The following is a 25176-nucleotide window of genomic DNA, read 5'->3' as shown; positions in this document are numbered from 1 at the left end:
ACAGTTCTCATCCTTTCTGAAGTCGAATCTGTTCTCTGGATTTTGGATGCAGGCGAGTTCAAAACTGCAGCAAAAAAGGGAAAAGTAAAATGACTGACTTTTCAAAATACTCAAGAAGTACCAAAAAGTCCACAAAATACTATTAACTACTGCTAAATCTCAATTTCATTAACTACAGTAAATATAATTACTATGTACACTCTTAGATACTGCTTAGTATGAACTAGATAGTATGAACTGAAGCACAGTATGTTACTTTAAACATGAAAAACTGCTGAAATTAAAAAGTAAACTGTGTTTTGGGGGCTTAACCTACATTTTCAGCCTGGTTACACTCAGAGGTCTAAATAAAACACACTCTCACACTCTGTGCACGAGATTTTCAGACAGAGCAAATAAAATATACAGGTTTTTATGAGGGAGTCATGATTGTTTGCACCATTTTGCTTCCCCAGTCAAATGAAACATGGCTTTTTCTGCAGTACACAAACATCTTCCAGGTTTTAGATGTGAAATGGGGTTAGGGCAACATTTAGGAGAAATACACTCAAGTAACAGTAAAATTACGGACTTTCAAAATACTCAATAGAGCAGAATATAAGTACAAAAAAGACGCTCAGTCACAGGAAATGCAGTTAAATGTAATTAACCACTCATCGTGTGTGTGTGTGTGTGTGTGTGTGTGTGTGTGTGTGTGACTCCTTGACAGAAGTTAGAAGGAAGAATCAAATTTGTATTTTAAAAGAGCATTCCATGTAATTCCTGATAGCACAAATCTGCTTGGATATGAAGCAAAAGTGCGAAAATGACAAAAAAAAAAAAAAAAAAAAAAAAAAAAATGTGGGATTTGTGCACTGGTTAAATCTGATCCTTCAACTAAGACTCTCACTTCAAACATGGAAGGAGAGGGGTCACTGCACACACACACACACACACACACACACACACACCCCTCAGCTGGCATCTTGTCACAGCATGCAAATGTGGAGAAAGCAGAAGGTGTACAGGCGCATATTTTTTACTAAATGCAAGAACTCATTTTTGGGGCGTTGAGGACCTCGGAGGGATTTGGACGTGTGTGTGTGTGTGTGTGTGTGTGTGTGTGTGTGTGTGTGAGCAGTGCCTCCGGTGACTGACTTCACAGGGGGAGAGGCTGCACACTGTCCACTCCTCTGTCCACACACACCATATAATCACATTCCCTGTCGGGCCCTATAAATCTGTACGGGCCCAATTAAAGATAGCCCTTAGCATGTCCACCCCTACCAGCACACAAGTGTTGAGAGGAAAAAACAGAAACACTCGCTTCACGTTTCATTTAATGTATATTTGACACAATAAGACGGCAGCGGTAAACAATAACAGATATTATCCAAAAAATAGAAAAAAAAAAACACAGTGTACAAACTCGTAAAACGGCGTTGCAGAGACGGAAGAAAGTTGATATTTCTTGTTTGCAGCTCATAAAAATGTGCAGCTTGTAAGACATGAGGCTGGAATCAAAGGTGTTGCATTGATATAAATGCAGAACAAAAGACAAAGACTGTACAGTTGTAAGGCAATAAAGTGATAAATTAATATTGTGCACATTGCAACAACTAGTAACCATGAATTCTCTCTTAAAAAAAAAAAAAAAAAAAAGAAAGAAAGCATGCAAATTAAAGCAAAATGTTGCAAAAAAATATTGACAAGAGCAAAGTAGGAGTGTATCAACAATTGTGATGAGTTACTTTTTGGAAAACCTTGCATTTTAAAAACCTGATTAAAGCAAATAAACGGTTTATAATTAAAAGCATATGTTAAAAAAAAAAAAAAAAAAAAAAAAAAAGTTAAAGTGGCCACATTCAGTTTTGTCATTTCAGGAGTGCAAACTGACATTCTGGATGAAAACGATGCTCTGCATTTAAGTGCAAAAGTACAAAAATAATTTTTTTTTTTTTTGGTTCCATAGTAAAAAAAAAAAAAAAAAAAAAAAAATTACAGAGGACATACAAAGCAATGCAAAAGTGTCATTATTACAAATATATATATTTTTTTTATCTACAAAAGAAGGTGTTAAAAGGCCAGACCCTCCTGTGTGGTGAGCGTGGAGCTGACAGGGAGCGGAGGAAGCCGTGTTGTGACTGCTATGGAAATATCTCATTAGGGCGGCTTAATAACATTCCTGTGCTCTTGGTTGTAACATAAAAAAAAAAAAAAAAAAAGACAAGATCTAAACGGTGAAATATCCTCGTCTACTGTCTGTCCAGAAAGAGGCTGATTGGCCTATTAAAATGTCACGCCGCGAAATTATGCAAGAGGCTAAATGTGTTGAAGTCGGGAATAAATACCAGCGCACCCCGAGGATTCGGCGGCGGCGGCGGCTGACCACCGGGATTATTTACGTCCCTCCGATCCGATCGCCACGAAGGAAACAAAGGAATAATTAGACGGGTGCGCCGCCCCGCGCCGCGCCGCGCCGCCCCGCCCCGCGCCGCGCCGCCCACCGAACGCGAGCCGCCCGCCCGTTCCCCCTCAAACTTGACGGTTGCTGAACTTATTTTTAGTGTCATTTGATAAGCTTCCCTGCTTGCACGGAGACATCCCACTGACCCAGCCACTGGTCATTGTCTATACCGCTTCCCGTCAAAGCCGGCGCGCTTTGTCAGGTTTCGACTCGAATATCCATTTTGCATCTGAGGCGGCGAATCCAAAGTGACTGGATCGTTCGAGCCTTTTTCTTCAGCTGCTGCCCCCTTTCCTCCCCCACAGTGTTTCCACTCGCACTAACATCATTTGGGATTGGCGTCATGACAGCGCGCTTGAGAAATCTACAATATATATAGATGTATATCCCCTCATTTTGGGTGAGGGGTCGGGGGGGGGCGGGCCCCGCGAGCCTGGTAACATAATTTCTGGAAATGAACAATACTTATCCGTCCGTCGCATCCGTTGCTTTGGGTTTGCGTTGTGGCCGTGGTGCGGCGTCACCATGGCGCCGTGTCCTCTTTTTCCCTCTGAATGATACAGTAATAGGTCATTCAATGTCAAAAGGCATAAAAAAGAGACAGCCAACTCTTCACAGGCTGCTGCTTGCTGTTGCCTTTAATTATTTTAATTAAACTTTGATATTCTGGTGCCGGAGAGGACTAGTGGGTTGTGACGCGGCGGGGGAACCCTCGGAGAATTGAGACGGTGGGCGTCGGAGTGTCGAGACAGCTGGATCTGTATCTTAAAGGCCTGAGCCGACGGGCCTGTTTACGGGCTCTGATGTGCTGCGCCTAGCCGAGCAGAGAGCAGACTGCACGGAAACAGGGGCAAAAAAAAACACCAAGCGCCATGTCAAGGTCTGGAGGCATCAATCCCTCAAACCTAGCTGGAGATCATCGTGGTCACGAGGCTGTCCCGCGGTGGAATAACGCTCTATTAATTTCCTTGTCCTGAGTGCATAATGAAAGGAAGGTGTCTTCGGAAAAAAAAAAAAAAAAAAAAAAAAAAAACAAGAAAAAAAAAAACTAAAGGGCAAAGACTTGGTGCCTTCCAATACCTTGGGGCATCCTGTCTACAATTTGTCATGCGTGTGCACTTCTCAGTGTTAAAATGACAGGAGAGGCAGTCAGAGGGCGGCCGCCGGGCGTGCAGCAGCGCTCAACTTGGAGAGGATTCGTGACGAGACATTGCCAAAAGGCAACGGACTTCTGCACTTGTGAGCCCCACTGGGATTATTCCTACTTCCACGCCAAAGGCAAAGAGCCCCTTTCTCCCTGTTTTTTTTTTTTTTTTTTTTTTTTTCCTGTGTGTTTTTCAGATAGCTTCCGTCTGTGTCCATGAAATTAGGTTTTTCACAGAAGGCACAATATGGTCAGAATATGTTAAGCCTTTGGTGCGCACGAAAAGCTAACTCGATGTGAGTGGCACGCTCTGGGTCGGCCCGCGTTCACGCTTTGACTTGTGTTTAACAATAATAATAATAATAACAAAATGTTAGAAAAAATAAAGGACATGATGATTGTGTGTTAATATTCAGATGTTCCTGTGAGCGTGCGACTTCCGAGGGCAGAGAGAACCGAAAGGGGAAGTGAAGGGAGACGCACGAAACGGAGAGAGGGAGCGGACAGACGGTGCTTTAGTGGTTTTGGAAACGAGGGATCTTCAAAAAAAAACCTGAAATTCTTTTGTTTTGTCCGCAGCGAGAAGCACACGACGGTTTCCAGACAGGAGCCCCTCTCCTCTAATGATGCGGCACACGGTTGAAATTAATACACCGGCCCTGAAATGAGAGACAGACACAGAGAGAGAGAGAGAGAGAGAGAGAGATGTTATCAACGCTCTTATTAAAATTATTAAATAATTAAGACGCACCTTGTAATCGATTATTTAATTGCAGTTTTTCCACAGAATAAATCCAAAGATTGAACACAAATGTATTTAGAAAGCATAATATGTACAAATAATGTAATTCCTGCAAAATTTAAATTTAATACTTATACTTTTATATTTACTGTTTAATACACAAATATTTCAAAGATAACAAAAAAATCTTCTAATAAAATATACGACAGACTAAAGGAGACAGTATTTCATCAGAAACAGCGTTCTAATGAACAGCCATATTAAAAAAAAAAAAAAAAAAAAAAAAATTCAAATATACATTAAAAACACTACATTTGCAGATGCATTAATGCCCAGCAATTTGGCCATGCTGGCTGGCAGGGATTTTTAATTAATAAAAAAATAAATAAAAATAAATAAATAAAAATAAAAATAAAAATATAAATAATAAAAATAAAGCGACTCATTCATCCACTGGGCTGAAAAATTTATTTCGAGCAAAGTCAGATGAAGCGGCGAGATGAGATTCCTGTTCCCTCGCTACCTTCCTGCATCTCCCACACACACACACACACACACACACACACACACACACACACACGTAAACAACATCTCAATTTAGTCCCTCAACTGGGCGCTCCCTGCACTTGCTGGGTGGGGGTGGACGTGCGTGTGTGTGTGTGTGTGTGTGTGTGTGTGTGTCCTGGTCCACAGCAGACGGCGGTCCAGGCAGCTGTCTGAGCGTCTCCGGGTGCTGCGAGCAGGACGGCCTGAGCACCAACACACTGGCACCAAGAGGGAGCTCTAGCACAGCGAATCTGCAGCAGCCAGCCCTCGCTCTCTCTCTCCCTCTCTCTCTCTCTCTCTCTCTCTCCCTCTCTCTCTCTCTCTCTCTCTCTGGCTGTCCACACCTGATCGTCAAGGCTGACTGTCCACGCCGCGGCCAGATTGGCCTCCCGTGTTTGGACGGTGTAATCCCTCGCCGTCATTACGACATCGCGTGTCATAATAAACGGCGCGGGCGTTTGTTTGCACGTTTCCCCGTCCAGCAGCGCCCTCGGCAACCGGCCGCGGCAACCGGCGAGAGTACAATGAAAGTTTTTGCCTCTGTGCGTGCATGCATGCATGTGTGTGTGTGTGTGTGTGTTGGCCGTTGTGTGGTTACGGTGTTTTCTAGCCGCGATGCATGACGGTACTCGTGAGGAGAAGCGTGAAACCTCCCTCTTCGCGTCTTTAATGGCGTCTGAATTTCTCTCAGAGTCTGATCTCGGGTTGTTTTCACCCGACTTGTGTCAAAAAAACGCACGAAATGTTTCAAACACATCTCTGATTTGCGCGTCTCCGCCTGCCGAGACGACAGAGGCGCATTCTTGCAGAGCGCGGGGCCTCGCCGGCTCCAGGTGGATGCCATCAGTCGTGCGGCTCCACACACACACACACACACACACACACACAAGTGACCCCCCAGTCAGTTGGATCCTCTGTGCAGAATTGAGCAGCCACTTGGAGCTGTGTGCTTTAATCTGGCGTGGGAGCTCCGACAGTATCTGCACTACAGTCTGGCTGCGCGGCGCCGCTTGTGTGCACGGACCGACTGTGACTAGGGGCTTTAGACAAGCTGGAGAATCTTCCATTTCTCATTATTTGGCAAGACTGGAGGGGGTTTGGTGGCGGTGGCGGCGGCGGCGGCGGCGGGGGGCTTTGATCCGTCTCTGCATGGTAAAGCCCCTCGACGTGTACCCTCTGCAACTAATCTCACACAGTCAACAAATAAGGCACATCAGATGCTGTTTTGGCCGCGGCCATCAGAGCGGCTAAGTTCTGTGGATTTTGCGGGTTTAAGGCGCGGAGACTTTGGGAAGGGGAAAAAAAAAAAAAAAAAAAAGCTGCAGAGCGCTCGGTAGCAGCAGAGCGGGCTGGGCCGGGGGAGGCAGGGGGGGATATGGTGCGAGGGCTAAGCAGGTGCAGCACAATACGGTCAAACCCATTCCAGGTCCCCCGTTCCCGGATGAGTGAGGCCTGACTTGGCAGGGAGCGCCGCCTTGTAACTGGGCCATGTTGGAGAGACGGCGGCCCACCTGTGCCACCCAGAGCGGCAGAACAATAGTCTGAATATGTCAGCATGGAATGTCAGTGAAATCTCATCAGACGGACGGGAGCGTGACTACAGATAGACGGGCGGATGAGTAAGGTGCAGAGATGGATAGGTGAAGAGACAGGAGGGGGGGGGGGGGCAGGGATTCGGGCGGGGCGGGGGGTCAGAGAGAGGCACCGTCTTCCAAATGGAGACTGTGATTAATAAGGTTCATTACAGTCACTCCATTGGGTTTGTATTGGAACAAATGGAAATATATTGAATGGTGAAGTTTTTAATTATGTCAAACAAAACTTTAGGGGAGATGCTAATCGCGCCCGTGGCTGATCCGCCCGTGAACTCACACACAACACACAACCACAAGAGCGACTCCACTTCAGAACAAAGGGTGGCTTTTTTTTTTTTTTTTTTTTTTTTTGGGAGGCATTTAAGACGATAACTGAGAGAAATAATGAAAAAATGCAGCCAAAATCACGATTCTTCATTTTTTAAAATATATTTATTTAACCTTTATTTAATCGAGTAAGTCTCACTGAGAAACAAAATTATTCTCAAACTGTTTTCTTTCTGCAAAATTCTCAAACACGCAGAGCGGCCGGTGCCAGCTGCACGCGTGTTTCGGGTGCCTGACATGTTGGTGTCTCCAAACAGCATGTGCTCTGCCTATCTGACCGGAGGTTTAGCCTCGCGAGCCGACGCCGTGTCAGCGGCCCTCTCTCTGTGTTGACAGGAGCTGCAGAGGTCCACATTTGCCCAGTCCTCATACAACATGTTTGTCACTTGCGATTGTTGGCTTGTACTTGAGGCAAAGCTCCAGAAGTGGAGCCCGCGTGTGATTTTTGCATCTCATCGCTTGTTGTTCGCGCTCTGAACAGCTTGATTCCCCCAGCGCTGCAGCTCCCCGAGGAGCTGTCTTGCACACGAGAGTGAGATCCAGGAAACAGACAGTGGCACCTAAGAGCTCGGGCCAAAGTCCCTCCTATTGTACGGGCCTTTTCTTGTGACAAAACACTGCAACAAAACAGGATTTAAGGCACGGTCAATAACAATTATGGGCTTTAAAATACTGCTTGTGAACATGATATCCTTCAAAGTCCCGAGGATCAGTTTTGCTTCTACTAGTGGAAATCTTTGAGCCAAACGCATGAAAAAATGTAGAATATCATTATAGAAAATGTATGTATGTATTAATGAATGACACGTGTCATCAGACAGTGTCATGCAAAATCAGTTTTATTCTTGAATACTAACTTGCCACTATTTTACCTAAGGTTGTGAACAATAATGAGATAAAAGGAACAAATTGATTTTCTTTCTGATTTGGCTCATAAACTTCATTAAAATCCTTTGAGTTGCAGGATCTAAAAGCCATTTCTACTGCACTACTTTCTTCTTTTGACTTGGAACAAAATCCCTTTAATCCCTTTCATTCACAAAATCTGTAAGGCCATGTGACCTAACAAAAACATTTTTTTTTTTTTTTTGCAAAAACATAATATTGTTTCATACTAACAGCTTATAGCAAAGTCAACAATATTGTTTTTATTGAGTGCATAGATTTAAATGCCATTTCTTGCAAAACTATCTCGCAGTTAATCGAGTAATTCCCTAAAACAAACAAGGACTTGGTCTCTGTTATTGACACAAGCAGTAAGTTTGTGTGAAACTTTATGTAATCCGAGCGTTGGCATGCGCCGAAAACATTAAATCCTGCAAGATTTGGAAAATGTTTCGAATCTGACATCTTCAGTGTGCATGAAAGTTTGCAGCCGTCCTCGTCCTCCATCGTGCCAGACAGACGGACGGTGAGCAAAATTCACGTTTTCGTTCATCACGGACTCCTCTCATTGTGCACAGGTGTATCTCAATGTTTCTGTGCACCTGCTTTAATCTGGATTGTGCAAAACTCTCCTTTCACCACCACATTTGAACACCAACTCATTCTGGATGAGACTCACTCCCATGCAGTGCTACTGGGACTCCCAGCGTGCAGACTGGTGGGTTAGTGGGAGACAGAGAGGAGCCTCAGACCCAGCAAACCGCACTCGTCTGCGGCTTGAGATCCACTCGTCTGTTTTTCGACTTCTCTAAAAATCAAAACCGACACAGAAAATTAATTTAGTGTGTGCTTATCTATTCACGACGCCTGCTCAGAACAAATTTTAAACACGTCTCCCCCGGCAACTTTTGGGAGACAAATATCTGGAAATAAACACAGCTGATAGCGAGTGAGCTGCCTTCCAAATATTTGTATTGGCTTGTCGTATTAATTGATTGTATAGTTTGTCACATTTATCATATCAAGAAGTTGCACGATAAATCATCCATTTAGGTTGCAGAATGAATCTCCCATCTGGACCGTGGTGTGAAAACGCTTGCGAGCATGAGAGTTGTAATCCAGTTGCAAGATGCTTATTTTGCAATGATAAGCTACGGGCTTTGAAAGATTTTATCACCAGAACAGAGACTTTTTTTCCCCTCCACATTAGGGCTTTGCTGCCTATACAGTAGCTTCGTTAATCTAGGGCTTACTTAATCCAACAGGAACGGGCCGACTACAGCGCTCCTCAACTTATTCCAATACTTGTTCACTGTATTGACAAAATGTTAATTTAATGTGTAGGACAGCAAACTCATATTGGGGAGTGGAGATAGAGCTGATGTACCAGCCTCGTGTTTCCACTGCAGGATGGTTAAACCCCCAGCTGCAGTCTCACTCCGTATATTCACAAAAATCATGCTTGCACTCTTTTTAGCCATCAGACGTTACAAGGGAAAGTCCAGTATTTTGTTGAGAGATGCTAAAATGTGAGATGGGATAGCTGCAAGATAAACAGACAAAATACATGCCTATGTGTGTTTCTATCCATGTTTCCAAGCACTTGGCCTCATGGTTTCAATGTGATTTCTGAGACAAACTGTAAATAAATGTAATTATGCTCATTTCTTGGAGCCAAATGCATAAGGCTGATGGACTTTTCAGTGATGCAACGTGCACTGCAGAGCTCAAAATCTTGTTCTACACATGAGCACAAGATCCCAAACCCAGTGGAAGCGCCTTTTGGACACGTCTTAGCGAGCGAAAGCCACGACGCAGCAGCAGCGCACAACGCAACGAGAGCCGAGCCGTTATCAAATCAGCGTCCGCCGCCTCTCTCGAGCCACCAGGCGACTTTAATGAGCAACAAAACTCCCGGCGAGCGGCGGCGGCGGCGGCGAGCCCACCGTCAGACGCCGCCTGACGAATCCCTGCCTCAGCCACGAGACATGTGTTCCGCTTTACTCCGTGTCCTCTGCCACATATTGAACAACTTAAAAGTTCAAGATGGAGGGAGAGGCACAGCTGCAAGGGGACAGAGGAGAGTGCCAGAGTGTGAGCAATCCTCCATACATGAGGCCGGCCCTCTTCTCACAGCCCCTCGTCCACACGCTGCCCACATAGCACTGCCATCTGGCCTGCTGGGAAATCAGAGCCACCTGAGACTCGGCCAAATACATGATGCCCGCTGACAACTCGGGCATTTCTTCTCATAGTAAAAGAGATGAATAAAGATTATACAAGCACATAAGGTACACGGGAGGAGAGAAAATAAAAAAAAAAAAAAAAAAGTCAGTTACTCCTTTCGCTGCTGTGAAGTTTAGCAGATATCTTGGAGAACGCTGGAAAGAGGCAACGACTTCGGATTGAAATTCACCACAAAATCTCCATCCACTGGGATCTTCACTCTTTTAGCTTCACCTCCTGACAGCAGATCACAAAAGAATAACACACGGGAAGGTGGTGTTGATTTGATTTAAACTCTTTAGGGGCTCCGGTGCAAGCGGTGGGTTCATCGTCACAAATGCAGGCTGCATGGCCGAGCTTTACTCGACCCGACAGAACTTTATTTTAAATTCTAGTGGAGACCCGGATGTTTCCAAAGACACCAAACGTGTGCTCCTGGATTACAGGGAAATGAGTTTAAAATGATGCACAAGACATACGGGTATCTTCTATATGATAATGATATGATATGCAGAGTTTAAGACTTGAATCTCAGAACACTGTGTTTCTGATTGTATTTGTTTTAAATGATTTTCTTATTATTATTATTATGCATGTGTTATTTTGTTTTTAATGCGCTTGAGGGTAACCTCAATGTCCATTCGAGAATAAATAAAGGTTGAATGAATGAATATGACGGGATGCTGCAGCCACAAAACAATGGCATCCTGGCTTTGAATGTTTTACTCAGCGTCAGTGTGATGTTGCTTCCATGAAGCCGCAACCAGCAGAAACACAGTGTGGATGTTATGTTGTCGTCTAATATGGAGGAAAAAAAAAAATCAAACTTTGCAGCTTCTTAATAAAGTGGATGCCGCGTGCAGCCGGCTGCAGCTGCCAGGTATCGGCTAAAGTAAGCCTCATCCTGGGCCCGAGGCTGCGTAGTAATGCTAGTATTTAATGTTAGTATTTATTTAGCCACGGCGGTAATCCTCATAATTCAGATCCCCTGTAATAACAAGACGCCGCTCACCAGAGATTTGCCGTCGTAATTTACGGGGGGGATATAAAAATCCCACCTCTGACACCGTATTTACAGCGCGGGGCCTCTCAGGCAGCAACACGAGGACTCCTGCGTGAATAATGTGGCATACGATCCGCAATCAAGCTCTGATGGCTGCTTGATTGACCCGGGGAGGCGGTGAACGAGTGAGGGATGGCTCGCACTAAAAAGTTATGCTGGCAGGGCGGCAGCATATGGTCGACATGCCGTCAGAGGATGTTTCACCGAGAAGACGAGCACCTGCAGTTCTTTGGTTCTTTGGTCTGAACCAGAGTGTGCACCTTTGCATGCAGACCAAGGCTCACATGGACTTTAACACACACTTTGGTAATCTGTATTCCCTCTAGATTAGAGATTTCGGGTGGATTCTCAGTCCCTGTAACTTAAGCTGGGCATCATGGACTTGTCTGCGCTTTCCACCGTAACTCACCTTCCCTGGCGCTCATAAAAGTTAAGAACACGTAATGAAATATGAGCGCATGAGCCTCACTGCGGTTTGTTATGCTTGACTTTCAAAGCCGGAGTGAACCGCCGGCTATCGGGTGTCAGCGTCTATCTGCCTCTACCCATCAGCCCTTGCATTTTGGGCTTATTGCCTGCATTTGGTTCGGATTGCGTCCTCACTCGCAATGCACGTTGAATCGAATGGAGACCAAGTCCATCCTCAGTGATTTGATGAGTTTGAGGTGAAACAGCGTCGGTTTCACCTGATCGAATCCAACAAACACACTCCGCTCGGCGTGAACTCAGCCTGATGCTACACCGGTCCGGCCCTTTCTTCATTTTTTATTCTTAATTCTTCATTTAGATCCCCATTGGCTTCCAGAAAGTGATCGCTCACCTTCCTTGGGTCCAAGCGACGACGTAAACAAGTGATTTGAGCGACTTCAAAACGCCGCCGCCAGACTCCTGACGAATTCCAACAAAAGAGCGCGTAAAATCCCGATTTACGCTTCATCGCACTGGCTGCTTGTGTGTTTTAGAACTAATTTTAAGATTATGACCATCACTTTTATCCGGCCCCGGCCCCTTGGTGCATCGGTGATCTTTTTAGCTCCATATGAGCCTAAATGTAGCCCGAGATGCTCCAGTGGGTTCCCCTTTAAACGCGCTTTTACTGGATTCATTCCTTACCGTGTAAGTCTAGTATTCGATTGTATTGTTTTTTTTTGTTTGTTTTTTTTGTTGATATTGTGTTTTTATTATCTGATGGTGTAGAATTACTTTTATGCTTTTAATACTTTGATTGACATTTTATCGGATTGTGCCTTTAATTCGGTTGTTGTGGATCAATCACGCCACCTTCCCCGAACTCTGAGATGATCTTTCTAAGACAACAGAGATGTTACGTTATCTTCCATCGTCTATTAAAAAAAACAAAATGTCACCTATCTTCCCTGGTTACACCTGAACGTCCTTCCTTTTTTCTTTTCTTCTGTAAAACGAGTGACTGATTGAATGAACAAGTAGAAAGACAGGTAAGTAAACAACACATAAACAACTATATGACACTTTTTCTGTTTGTTTTGTATTTCATTGCCTTTAAAATACATGAGTGAGAGCAAACTAGAGATTTATCATTTCGGAGTCGCGTCTTTGACTCTATCTTAGTTACATTTGGTTGCTCGCACTCTCAGCACTGCACGCTGATTTGCATAAGAGCCTCAGCTAAATGCCTAAAAATCTAAATGTAAAACCTGGTATAGTGTGACTGCCCACCCCCTCCTGTGCATCATGCAGCACCAGCAGCCTGCCAGACAGCAGCAACATATCTGCTACAGGTTAAGCAGACAGGCCAAGCCATGACGGCAGCATTTTTACAGCTGACAGCAAAGTGGAAAAAAAAAAATCACACACACACACACACACACACACACACACACACATGAGCTAGGGAAGATTTTGAGGCACATTCCGGTTCAAGATCCCGTTCAAGTTCCAAATGGCCGAGTTATTTTTGTTTCAGAGCAGAGAGGGAGCTTCAGGCGCTGGATAACGAGGCTCCAACATGGCGCCTGCGATGGTCTCTGGGATAATCAGCGTCTACGTCTGACTGAATCTGAATACTGCATGTAAAAAAACAAACAAACAAACAAAAACAACAAAACAGATGGAATATAAACCCTCTATGTGCATAATACAGCATCAAACACGAGTCCAAAAGATTTCTTGTCATTCAGTCAAAACTACTTCAACAGGGTCAAAAGTCAATGTCAGCGACAAAACAGTGACTCTGGAGGTGGCTGGGGTTCAGTGTCTTGCTCAAGGGCACTTCAGTAGGGTGGGTGCTTACTAATTTGGGGATTTGAACCCAGCTTTTCCAGCTGAAGGCCTCCATACTCACCCATACTGTCGATTCAACACATACATGATCATAATCTGTGTAGTGTGAACGTGTTTCCCAAGACCAAAAGAAAAGAACGCCAACAACGAGTTTCCAAACCTTAGAAATTCACGTTACGATTTTTTTTTTTTTTTGGATTCTTAGAAAAATAAAATGAATGCAGCCTGCACACACCTGCTGAAATGTTTGCCAACGTCCCTACTGCACTGAAAAAACAACAATAATTTGATCTTCACCGCAAAAACGCAAAATCTTACCAAGATTATTTGTCTTATTTCAAGTCAAAAATGTCTTATTACTAGTCAAAATATCTCATTACACTTCAGAAGTAACTTGTTATTAGACAACTGTCTCTCGTTTCAAGTGAAAATTTGCTTGAAACAAGTGAAAATTTGCTTGTTTCATTGGCAAAATTTGTTGCTTGTTTCTAGCTAATTTTCACTTATTTCAAGTGAATTTTCACTTTTTCCACTGGCAAATTGTGCCAATGAAACAAGCAAATTTTCACTTGTTTCAAGCGAATTTTCACTTGAAACAAGTGAAAATTGTCTAAAAACAAGTTACTTCTGAGGTGATCATGTCTTATTTTAAGTGTAATGAGATATTTTGACTAGAAATAAGACACTTTTGACTTGAAATTAGACAAATATTCTTGGTGAGATTTTGAGTTTTTGCAGTGTTGAAGGGTTTAGAAACTCATTTTTTTGCTCTTTTTTGAGTACGAGGCCTCTGACAAACCAAACAAAGCGAGCGATCTCTCCGGTGAACTCTCCGGTATTTCCAAGGGCAAAAGGTTACGCGCGGCGCCTCGCTTTCGCAAACCCCTTCGACGGTTTTCTCTCACCCGTGGATAGGAACATAAAAAATAACATAAGGTTGTGATAAAACACGGGGCCCGGCCTCCCGTGGCAGGGTGACCTGGTGGTTCCCAGCCAAACAGCCATGTGTGGTGTCAGCGCGTCCCTCAGCAAGGCACCTACCTGCTCACTGTGGAGAACGCTGCCAGCCTCATACCTAAAAATGTAAATATTAAAATGACTCCTGACTCTGTATCAGTTGTCTGTTGGTCCGAGGATAAGTGGCAACTCGTGAAGCTTGAACGTTGATGCTGCGGTACTGTAGGTGCAGCTGTTCCCTGCCTGGGCATCCTGCTCGCCCCCCCCCCCCCGCCCGCCGCCCCGCCGCCCTCCCCTCCTCCGGTTTTGTCAGAGTAAGTGCACATCATTGGCAGCTAAAAGCTCTGGGCACCGTCCCTCTGGTTGTTCCAGAGAAATGCCAATCGTTTTGGCGTCGACGGGGCTCTCACAGACGGTGCAGGAAGGCACAGATGGCACTAATGGACGAGCAGAATCCAACCGAGGGACCGGGACGGAGCCACACCGGAGCGCCGTCCAAATAACTGTAGTGTGAATGTACTGTATGGCCAACGCGGCGCTCTGCTCTAGCGGGGCTGATGCCACGGCGATGCAGCATAAAGAATTTAGATTGATAAAAAAATCATAAGGAGGAAGAGGGAGGACGTGGGTGGATCAGGGTGGACGCGTGCCAGGAGGATCAGACAGAGGAGAGATTGTTCCTGGGCCGATATGTACTCAAGTGTGTTAGACGGGCCTTGTCCAAATCGCCCCCACCCCTCCCCCCTGCTATACAACTGGGTTTACATCTAATTGACTGACTGAGACTCTGTTCATAAAGAAAAGGAGCTGCATTACAGCCCTGTGATATAATACTACTTCTGTGCGACTTGTAGGCGCCACAAAAGTCGCCCATATTGCCGTGCTACAGGTGACAGACTCGCATTTGGACGTTTTTTTAATCACACACATTCCTCCCCTTGGTTTCCCACGTTACGCCATGTGCTACGGACATAACGTTTGTTGTGCAACGGCTTCGCAAAAAAAAAAAAAAAAAAAAAAAAAAAAAAAACACTTCGCTCTTGTGTCCACCAGGCACCTCTTTTTTTAGCCGGGAGCGCTAAACAGATGCTTGTAGGAAGAGCTCGTCGCGGAGAGGCTGCGGAAAAGCCGCGCTGCTCTCTCGCTTGAAAAAAGTTGAGATACTTTTAAAGGGTCGCGGTACTCTCTCGGTTTGAGCCTTTCTTCCCGCCTACTGCGCGATGCCGGGAAATGCGAGCGGCATGAGGAGCGGGGGAAAGTGGGACTGGCGCGTGTACGGTGATGTGCGACACTCTGAATATTGTCCTTTTAGGTGGTTTGCAAAGGTTTTTCAGCGGCTGGTTGGCGACAGTTTGCACCAAAAAATAGGGAAAAAAAAACAAACAGTATGTGACTACAACCAGAGCTGATGTGTTTCCTTATAAAACCGCCACAACCGTCGCCGTTAACAGCGACAAACGTGACTTTAAATGTACAAACTCTGATTTAACACTCTGCAAAGTGTGGGGAACCTGCGACGGCGCTGCCATCCTGCTGGAAATGAGAACGAAAACGATTCCAGCGGTGAAAAGAGAGAGAGAGGACGCACAGCTGCTCAGTGTCCCAAAAGCTCAGATCCGCTAAGACGCTCACAGCTCCTCTAAAATAAAGACCCAAACACACACGCACACACACAAACACACACACACACACACACACCCAAAAATAAAGAGGCCATTTGTTAATTTTGTCCCTCTCGGTGCCACCGCGTATCAGCATCCGCCGAGAGCCAGTGGGCTCATCTGTACTTTTAATTCGTGTGCCGTCTCCACCGCTGTCCTCCCACTGAGAGCCGGGGAGACGCCGCCAAAGACACAAAAATACACCAAAAACATAAGCTTACATAATGTGTCCGGGTCCCTGACGGCTGCTGGAAACTCACTTCTCCAGGTTAGCCTTTCTATAAATACTCCCTGTCGACTTTAGTCTTATTTATTTATTTATTTATAACTAGGACTCGCACCTCTCTCTGTGTATGTATACTTGTATGTGTGGATATATATACGTAAAACACACGATAACTGTGTTTTAAAAAGTGCTACACGAATAAAATGATAATTATTACCATTATTGTCATTATTGTAAGGAAATAAATCTGCCGAGTGCTGTTTCTCTGTTACCACATGACTGTTGTGACGATGCCAGGTGAAATTAAACTCACCGCTACAGATTTAATGTCCAAACTCAGGTTTTTTTTGTTTTTTTTTAAAGGTGCCACCCGCCACAAATGATGATAATTATGATCTGATAATGTGACACTTCATGGATTCCTGATGGAGAAATTCTCTTTTTGCTACAGAGCCCAATACAGAAAAGTGCAGAGCAAAGCAGCGACCGTGGAGCTGGAAGGGACTCGGTGTGTTGCTCAAGGACACATCAGCAGGGGGGGAATTGAACCCAGGGTGTTTAGCTAAAGAGTGGTTACCCTGTACTCTTACACACAGAGCAGGAAACATGCACAGCATCAAGAAAATGGGATTTGTATGTATGTATTTTTTTTTAAAATTGCAAGATATGAGCCACTTTTATGCACAAAATGCAAAAAGTGGAATGTGCAGTGCTGTAAATAATTTTAATTTCGGGTTTTAGCTGTGCAGAAAATACTTGGCAAAAATGTTTTCTACACTGCACAACGCACATTTTGCACATTACAAAATGCACATCAAATAAAAACGTGTGTGTTGTCGTCTTCCTGTCCGGTTTGAGAGCTCAGCAGCTCACATCATGAGGGTGAGTGTTATTTTTTACAGAAAATCCTGCGAGCTACCTTTGAGAAACACACTTTGACCCTTTGTGACGAAAAGTATTATTTGATTTCCAAAGATGCGCTGACGGTGGGCAGACCATATGCCACTTCCTACTGGTGTCAGTTTTTTTTTTTTTTTTTTTTTTTAAATGCAAACTATGAGAAGCTTTTATTTAATCCATCCAAAGTAACTTCACTGTATTTATCATAATTATTGGGTTATGTAAAAAAATAAATACATGAGTACATAATAAAAAAAAAAAAGACAATCAAAGAAGGGAAATGCAGCATAATGAAACTAAACCACACACTTATGAGCAAACACACAGCAGAGTGTCTTCTGTCGGGTTTCTCCCATTTCAAAGTGCATGTATGTCTGGAGTGTGTTTGGGCATGACAGATTTTTAATTTATTCTAATCTCACGCAGAACTGAAGTTTTAAGATTCAAGATCAAGTTCAGTATTTTTCTTTCTCTGCCCCCTCATCAAAAAAAAAAAAAAAAAAAAAAAAAAAAAAAAACCTATGAAAAATCAGTTGCTCTGGGATTCACTCCTGACTGTGAAGGCAGTTAATGAGACTTTCATTAAACTGTAAAGTGGATTTCACCGTTTGTGACACAGCAAATCTTACAGCACTGTCTGCACATTTAATCACAATGACATTTTAATTCATTATTATTATATTTTTTTGCATAATATTGGACTGTTTCTTTCCACAGCACTACGTGTCCATTTGAAACTTTGTGGCCTTAAAATGAATACGTCAATATTTCAGAAACGCCGATGATTCAATTCTCATGCAACTATTTTGGACAACAAAGGTCTTCACATGACTCACTTGCAACAATGTGCTTTACTCTGATGCCAGTAATGTTTTTGTGAGAGTAAGCAGGAATGTTTTCAAGCGCTCAATATCTCATTTTGGAATGAAACTCTTTGATTGGCCTCCATTTTTGGAATGTGTACCACTCTGTGTGTGTGTGTGTGTGTGTGTGTGTGTGTGTAAAATACTACTCCTGCTCCCTGCATGGTTCCCCCTCTTTTCCCTCCACCAGCGGCATGCTGGACGGGGTCACATGCGATCTGCTCCGAGCAGAGATGCAGGCCATGCGACAGGGAGGGCCAGTAATTGGAGTGAGCTGTCAAGACGAGGCGGTGTGTGTGTGTGTGTGTGTGTGTGTGTCGTTTGGATACAGCACTGTGCACGTGCCAGGGCGGCTCCCCTCCTACAGGGTGGCACATATTAAAGTCCCTGATGAGACTAATGCAGGAGGAAATGGCTTTGGCATGGCGCCCGGGCAAGAGGTGAAAGGGAAGTCTGGATGAGGGCGGCCCTAACCTGAAACTGGAGCACTTTGGATTCCTAAAAATAAATTAATTCATTAATTTAAAAAAAAAAAGGAAAAAAAAAAAAAAAAAAAGGAAAAAAAAAACTGACAAATCGAACGTGTTTGTCTCTCCTGCCTGTTATTTTGAATTGTTACATTTTTTTAATTGTTCCTCAGGGTTTGATTTGCAATGAATATTCATATTTGTCCATTTACTTAATGATGGCAAAAATGGTTTCTCTGCTTCCAAATTAAACAAAAAAAAAAAAAAAAAAAAAAAGAAGAAGAAGCAGCAACGGCTCTCATATTTGTATCATTAGAGAATCATTGACTGTAAGGTCCTTACAACGCAATTAGCCAGGGAGAGATCTCCTTTCTGCTTAAAGAGTTAATCAGCAAATTAAACATGCAGATTTGCAGCTAATGACGTGCCGGCGCCGACTGCCAACAACATGCGACGCTTTCCTGCAGTTGACATGATTAACAACAATTACAAAAGGTAAAACAAAAAGAATAAATGGGTAATTCTGTCTAATCAGAGACACAATGGAGATAATTGCATTGCTGGGTTGATGAATTAGCCGTTTTTTTTTTTTTTTTTTCTCTCTCTGACAAATTTGCTTGTTTCATCTTTGTCAATACGTGAACATCTGTAGCCGCCTCGGATCGCCCTGAGAGACAGAAAAGTTGCGACTGGAACGCGTTCACTATGGAGCGGCCATGTTTGACAGGCTTTTTCAGATGTGAGGTCAAATTATCGAAGGTATTTACATTTTGCATCATTTCTTTTATGCTTCAAAAATCCCACGTCGTCCTCGCAGCTTTTCATGACAGCACCTTTTGAGTTTCATTTCTAATCTGCTCTGGTTTTGTTTTTTGTTGTTTGTTGGTTTTTTCCCTGCAGCTCTTTGCTTTGCTTCACATCCATTCAGCTGCTCTCCTTTCGACAAAATCTGCTCTTGGTGTGACTGTGAAATATTTTCACAAATACACGGCGTGCGATGGCATTTCAGCTTCGAATTCAACCAGTTTCCTTTTTTTTTATTTGTTTGCACAAAATTAAAATAACACAAAATTGGAGTTACTGACATCCTGGAGGTGAGGTGATGACTTTCCCTCGTCCAAAAATTTGTACTTGTGCATTTTAGAAATTAACTCCTGCCCTGCATTTCCAGTGCAGTGCTGTGCATCCCAAAGGTGTTCTGCTTATTTAGCAGAGCTCCCCCCCCCCGCTGATTTACGCCGAGGAGGCTGGGCACATAACTCACAGTTCCAAAATCTGTCTTCATGCTCAAAGTGAGATTTGATTTTACAGCAAAATTCCAGCTTTAAATCTCGAGCGGAGAAAAGTTGTTATTTATGTGGCTGTAAACGAACAGGGTGTAAATATGATCGAGCAACAGGGGCCCGCTGCGCTCGCTGGAAAAGGCTCGGCGATAAAACATCTTGTTAGCTCTACTGAGGAAAATATGCTTATCAAGCCGCATGTTAATATAAGCAGTAAATAATGTGATCATCGGACGGCGATGCTGGAAATATAACAGCGTGAAGGAGCCTGGAGCCACGCTGAGGACGGGGAGGTGTTTTTTTTTTTTTTTTTTTTAACATGGGCTGCAGCTGTGAGAACTGGGTTAATGTGACCTGAGCAGGGGAGACATGAGCTGGTCACAGCAGCCGCACACACTGGACCAGCGACGACAGGCATTTTACTGCACATGCAAATCTATGAAACACACACACATGTACGCAGGGCACACACACACACACACACAGCTGCAAAAAGACAGAGGATGTGTTACTGTGCATCGACTGAAAATATACAGTGCAGCAGGAAAAGGTGGCTTTGTGGTCTAATATCCTAATTTTTTATGTACTGTATAATATTAAAACATGAATTATCTGAGGGGCTCATGTGGAATGTCACCGTCAGGTCAAAACCTTGTATCTCAGCTTTGGTTATTTTAACTTAATATTTGTGGATTTACCTTCTCCACTGCAGGCTAAGCAGGTTCTTATGAAACCTTTAATGAGATAAACTAAAAATGCAAAGTTAAAGCTAAAAACAAGACTTTTTTTTCTCTTTTTTACATGGTTTTCACACGACGACAGCGGAAAAGCAGGATAAATGTACTTCTATCGTGGCAACTGGTGTATAAACAGATTAAAGAGGTGTATGACACACACCATGCGTGATACTTTAATGGCATGTTCCTGCAGTCTCGTCGAGGTATTAGCAGCGACGGCTTCAACACAGACAATCAGAGATTTCATATATGGTGCGATGACTATTTCTGAATCCACATCTTCTGTCTGGCATCGAGTCAAAATCTGTCAGGAGCTTGTTTCCCCCTCTGCCTGCGTCTCAGCCTCCCTGCTGTCTCACTGAGCAGAAAAAAAAAAAAAAAAAAAAACTTTCAAAATACAAACACAGCGAACAACGGAGGATCAAGGAACTCGCACGAGGAAGGAAAACAGACTACATCTGTTTTCTCTTCAGAGCCGACCTCCGTGCTCTTCCAGGAAAACAGCCCCGCCTCCTCTCTGTCGCCGCCGAGGCTCTTCTGCTGATCTTCTCCCACCGACCTGACAAACGAGACGCACATCTCCTCGGCGTATGAAGCCTTTCTCACTTTCTGCCCCCCCCCCTCCCTGCTGCTGAATCACCTCACCGCCTTGGGGGGGGTGGGGTGAGAGAGGCGGCCCGTGACCTTTCCAGCGTTCATCACCTCTGAGCTCCTGCCGGCTGGAGCTCAGACGCTGACAGGAGCTGATTATCGACTCGGAGAACGAACGTCCTTCACGAGTCGTCCTGGAGAGACTGAACTCCAGGAACGTTCTCAACATCGATGCACATTGTTTTTTTTTTTTTTTTTGGTTTTTTATCATCTATTTATCATCTGTTTATACTGTAAATTTGCACATTGCCCACATCTATGCACATTGTATACATCGATGCACACTGTTTTTTTTGTTTTTTTGCACATTGTTTTTTGCACATTGTTTTTTTGCACATTGGGTACTTAGATCTTTAGATCTCGAGTGTCATCTTTTATTCTTTATTTTTTATTATTCTTTATTTTTTATTTACTCAATCTTGTACTCTGTGGATACTGCTGAAAACTGTGAATTTCCTTCGGGATGAATAAAGTATCTATCTATCTATTTATCTCAAAGAGCATCTTCACAGCTCCGGACGGGCCGTGGCCTCCAGCTTCAAATCAGCATGATTGTACAGATGTTGGTTTTTCATGTTTGAAGCGACTCTGCGGCTGTTTTTGGACGGGACACAGTGGGCGTTCACAGCACGATGCAAAAAACGAGCCTATCGAGCTTCACATGCCTGAGCTTTTTCACAACGTTTAACCGGTCCAGCACACTCGGTGCTGCTCTGAGGAAATCCCCCGTGTCTGCTAACAAGCAGCTCTGAAAGGCTACATGCTAACAGCAGCTAGACCTCCATGAAAATAATGTCTCTGGCTGACATGTTCAACTTCAGCTTCTTTACTGTCACTTCACCGTACACACATTATTCTCTGCTGCACCATAAAATAAACAAGACACCATAAATGAAACTTCTCACTAAAAAAATCATTAAAACAGATGGATATATAAAATCTGCATAGCTGTAAAGGTCAGGAAAACCTGAGACACAATCAGTTTCTCCTCCATATGTACCGACAGCTGTACATTCTGGCTGGTCGCTGCTCAGCGGGTTCACAGTTCAACAAACTTAAAGTTTTGGCGCAGCAAACAGCGTGCAATGGACTTCAGTGCAGAGCTCCAGCCCCGGCCAGAAAAAGAGAAATTAACTTTTGTATATCGCATTTCATAGGAGTGCAAATCAATACGCTCAATATGCCACACTGAATAAAAAATAAGGATGTAAAGAAAGCATAGCAAAGCAGAAAACGAGGTTGGATGATAAATAACAAGACACCACAGAACTAATCACTGGACGTCCCGTTCGTTCTGGTGAGCCGAGCCATCGCTTCTCTTCACTCAAACACATCGCATACACGACAAGAACACACGCCGAGAAAAATCCCAGGGGGCCATGAAGGTAGCAGAGGATTTGGGTGTGTAACACCTAAATTCTTCCTGAAAACACAAAGGCTGAGGCTTCCTCTGCTGTGAGGGCGCCGCCTCCTCCAGCTGCACCACACTCCTCATGCCCATCCTGAGTCAGCGCTCTTGGCGAGCGTCACGCCGAAACGCCAGTGAACTTGAGTCAACTCTACTTGACCTGGGAGTTGGTGAACGATCGGGGGTGGTGGAGTGCTGGGGGGGGCGGGGAGTCTTGATTCGCAGTGTGATGAATCGGTGCACAGCATGCTCAAGCCTTCCCTGAGGCCCCAGCAGTGAAATTAACAAGCTTGGCAGGCCGGCGCTGCCTTCTCAGGCTGTCGTAAAGAGCCGCTTCTGCGAGAGGTCTGCCTCTTTGTCTGGACGGAGACGAGGCTTGGGCGGGCTGTTTGTTTGGAGACGGGGTGTGAACGGCATGGAAGTCCATCAAATCAATTAGAGACTTATGCAGAGACGGCCTGGCTTGGCCTGGGCTGAGGGAGCCTGGCCCGATCTTTTGTGAGGGGTTATGTGAGTCAGAGTGTTGCCGCAGCCAGCACTCATGACTCGTGCACTCAAAACACCAGGATGAGCGGAGGGGGGTGGCGAAAAGCTTGCATATGGCCAGAGCCAGTGTGTCACATTCGGGCCAGGGTTCACATTGGACTCTGATGCTCGCACCACTGAACTCATTTGCGACTGTGGACACACAACAACACTGCGGCTGTGTGCGGGAGCAGCTGAAGAATGCTGGGTAGGATACGGCGCTGCATGTCCAGTATTGTGCGAGCACAGTGTTAGCTATTGTCGAAGTCCTTCTTCACGCGTGCACGCTCCATCTGTCCTTCATTAGCACAGCAGAAATTAAATCTCAACTGTTTCACACACTGCAAAAACTCAAAATCTCACCAAGATTATTTGTCTTATTTCAAGTCAAAAATGTCTTATTACTAGTCAAAATATCTCATTACACTTAAAATAAGACATGATCACCTCAGAAGCATAGGCGGTTCTAGAGGGTGGCAGGCGGTGGCAGCTGCCACCCTAGAAAAATGCCTTGCCACCCTAGTTGCCACCCCAATTTCAGACAATTTATTTATTTATTTTTTAATTGTGGCTGTTCGGAAACTCGCTGTTACGAGACTCAAATGTCCGAGTGCAAGTAAATGCAGCAAAAGATGACACTCCCACTATTTAAGGGGTTGATAAATAAATAAATAAATATTTCTAATGCCACCTTTTGGTTTTCTATTCAATGCTTTACTCATGTACCACAATAATAGAATGTTTTTGAGTTAAAATATCCTCATTTGGGGGTTTTCCAAGCAAATACTGATATATGTGATCGTTTGGTATTAAATCAGCATATATATTTCTGCCACCCCTTAAAGTCTCCATGCCACCCTCTTGCCACCCCATGAATATTTGTCTAGATCCGCCCCTGCTCAGAAGTAACTTGTTTTTAGACAATTGTCTCTTGTTTCAAGTGAAAATTTGCTTGAAACAAGTGAAAATTTGCTTGTTTCATTGGCAAAATTTGTTTCTTGTTTCTTGCTAATTCTCACTTATTTCAAGTGAATTTTCACTTGTTCCACTGGCAAATTTTGCCAAAGAAACAAGCAATGAAACTTGTCTAAAAGTCTAAAAACAAGTTACTTCTGAGGTGATCATGTCTTATTTTAAGTGTAATGAGATATTTTGACTAGAAATAAGACAATCTTGGTAAGATTTTGCGTTTTTGCAGTGCAGCTGAACAAAATAGAGATATTATATTACAGAAGATTCAAATGCCTCTGAACTAGGAGTGTAAAAAATCCCTGCCACAAGAGAGGGAGCAAAACTTCTCCAAATCCAAATCTGCTGAGTGAATCTTACAGAACCAGCGTGGGACCGAGGACGCTCGGAGACGAATGACTGAAGCTGTGACTGCATGCACGTGAATATTCAATGTGCCTTGGTGATGAAAGGCCAATCAGTGAAATAAATTACTGTAAGCATTAATTCATGGATGCAAGATGTGAAGATGTATGGGCAGATTTCTGTTAATTTCCTTTCCTCTAGGCGACGTAAACTCGGATTTTCCTCCTTTTCAGGGTGGACAGAAATCTTTATTCCACAATATATTCTTTGCGTAATAGTTTTCTGAGTTAGCGAGTTTTGTAAAGCTTAAGGATGATAACTGAGGTGAGAGGTTGCTTACATTTTATTTAACATCACTGCTGTCACTTGACTTTGGTGTTTATTCGATCAAACGACGCTCTCTCGTGTTCATGCTCGTTTTCCGCTTTTTCTGCTGATCTTCTCCAAGCTCGGCATCACCTAACGAACCTAACAAACGTGTTTTCAGGTGATTGAGCTTTTCCCATCAGGGCCTGAAACTCATCATCATCTCTGGAGGAGCAGATTTGTTGAGATTTAAGTTTCAGACCCAATCCAGTCTGTTCTCGCTCTCCTCCGACGCGTCTGATTTGATTTCTCTCTGCATTTGATTTGATAACATTTATTCTGCTGTGGGCAAAAGACAAGGGGTTGCATGGTGTGTGTGTGTGTGTGTGTGTGTGTGTGTGTGTGCAGTGGCGGATTTAAGAAATTTGGGGCCCAAGGCAAAGGCAGGCATGGGGCCCTCTGAAATGAGAAGACAACACACAAAACAGGGGCCCCGAGAAACACATAACGCGATAAGCATTCTGCTGGCATTTTAGCGAAAAGATTTTAATCAAAAACATAATTAATGTCCGCAAATAGGTAATAAATGTATTAACCGTAAGTGTATGAGGAGTTTTATGGGGCCCTCAGGAACTTGGGGCC

The 25176-nt window shown here is 43.9% G+C and overlaps 1 protein-coding gene across 1 annotated transcript in view; it reads right to left on the bottom strand.

Moving 5' to 3' along the window:
- Positions 1-3748: 3748 nt before the first annotated feature.
- Positions 3749-25176, bottom strand: part of antxr2a (ANTXR cell adhesion molecule 2a) — an 84542-nt gene continuing 63114 nt past the window's right edge. The window contains exon 17 of the mRNA XM_030060890.1: positions 3749-4249. Coding sequence (XP_029916750.1) covers positions 4211-4249 — 39 coding nt within the window. The 3' untranslated portion in view covers positions 3749-4210. The remainder of the gene's footprint in view (positions 4250-25176) is intronic.

This window comes from Myripristis murdjan, chromosome 9, assembly GCF_902150065.1.
Source record: "Myripristis murdjan chromosome 9, fMyrMur1.1, whole genome shotgun sequence".
In the NCBI taxonomy this organism is placed as follows: domain Eukaryota; kingdom Metazoa; phylum Chordata; class Actinopteri; order Holocentriformes; family Holocentridae; genus Myripristis; species Myripristis murdjan.
Note: the sequence above shows the minus strand (reverse complement) of the source record. Positions and strands in the feature narration are given on the sequence as shown.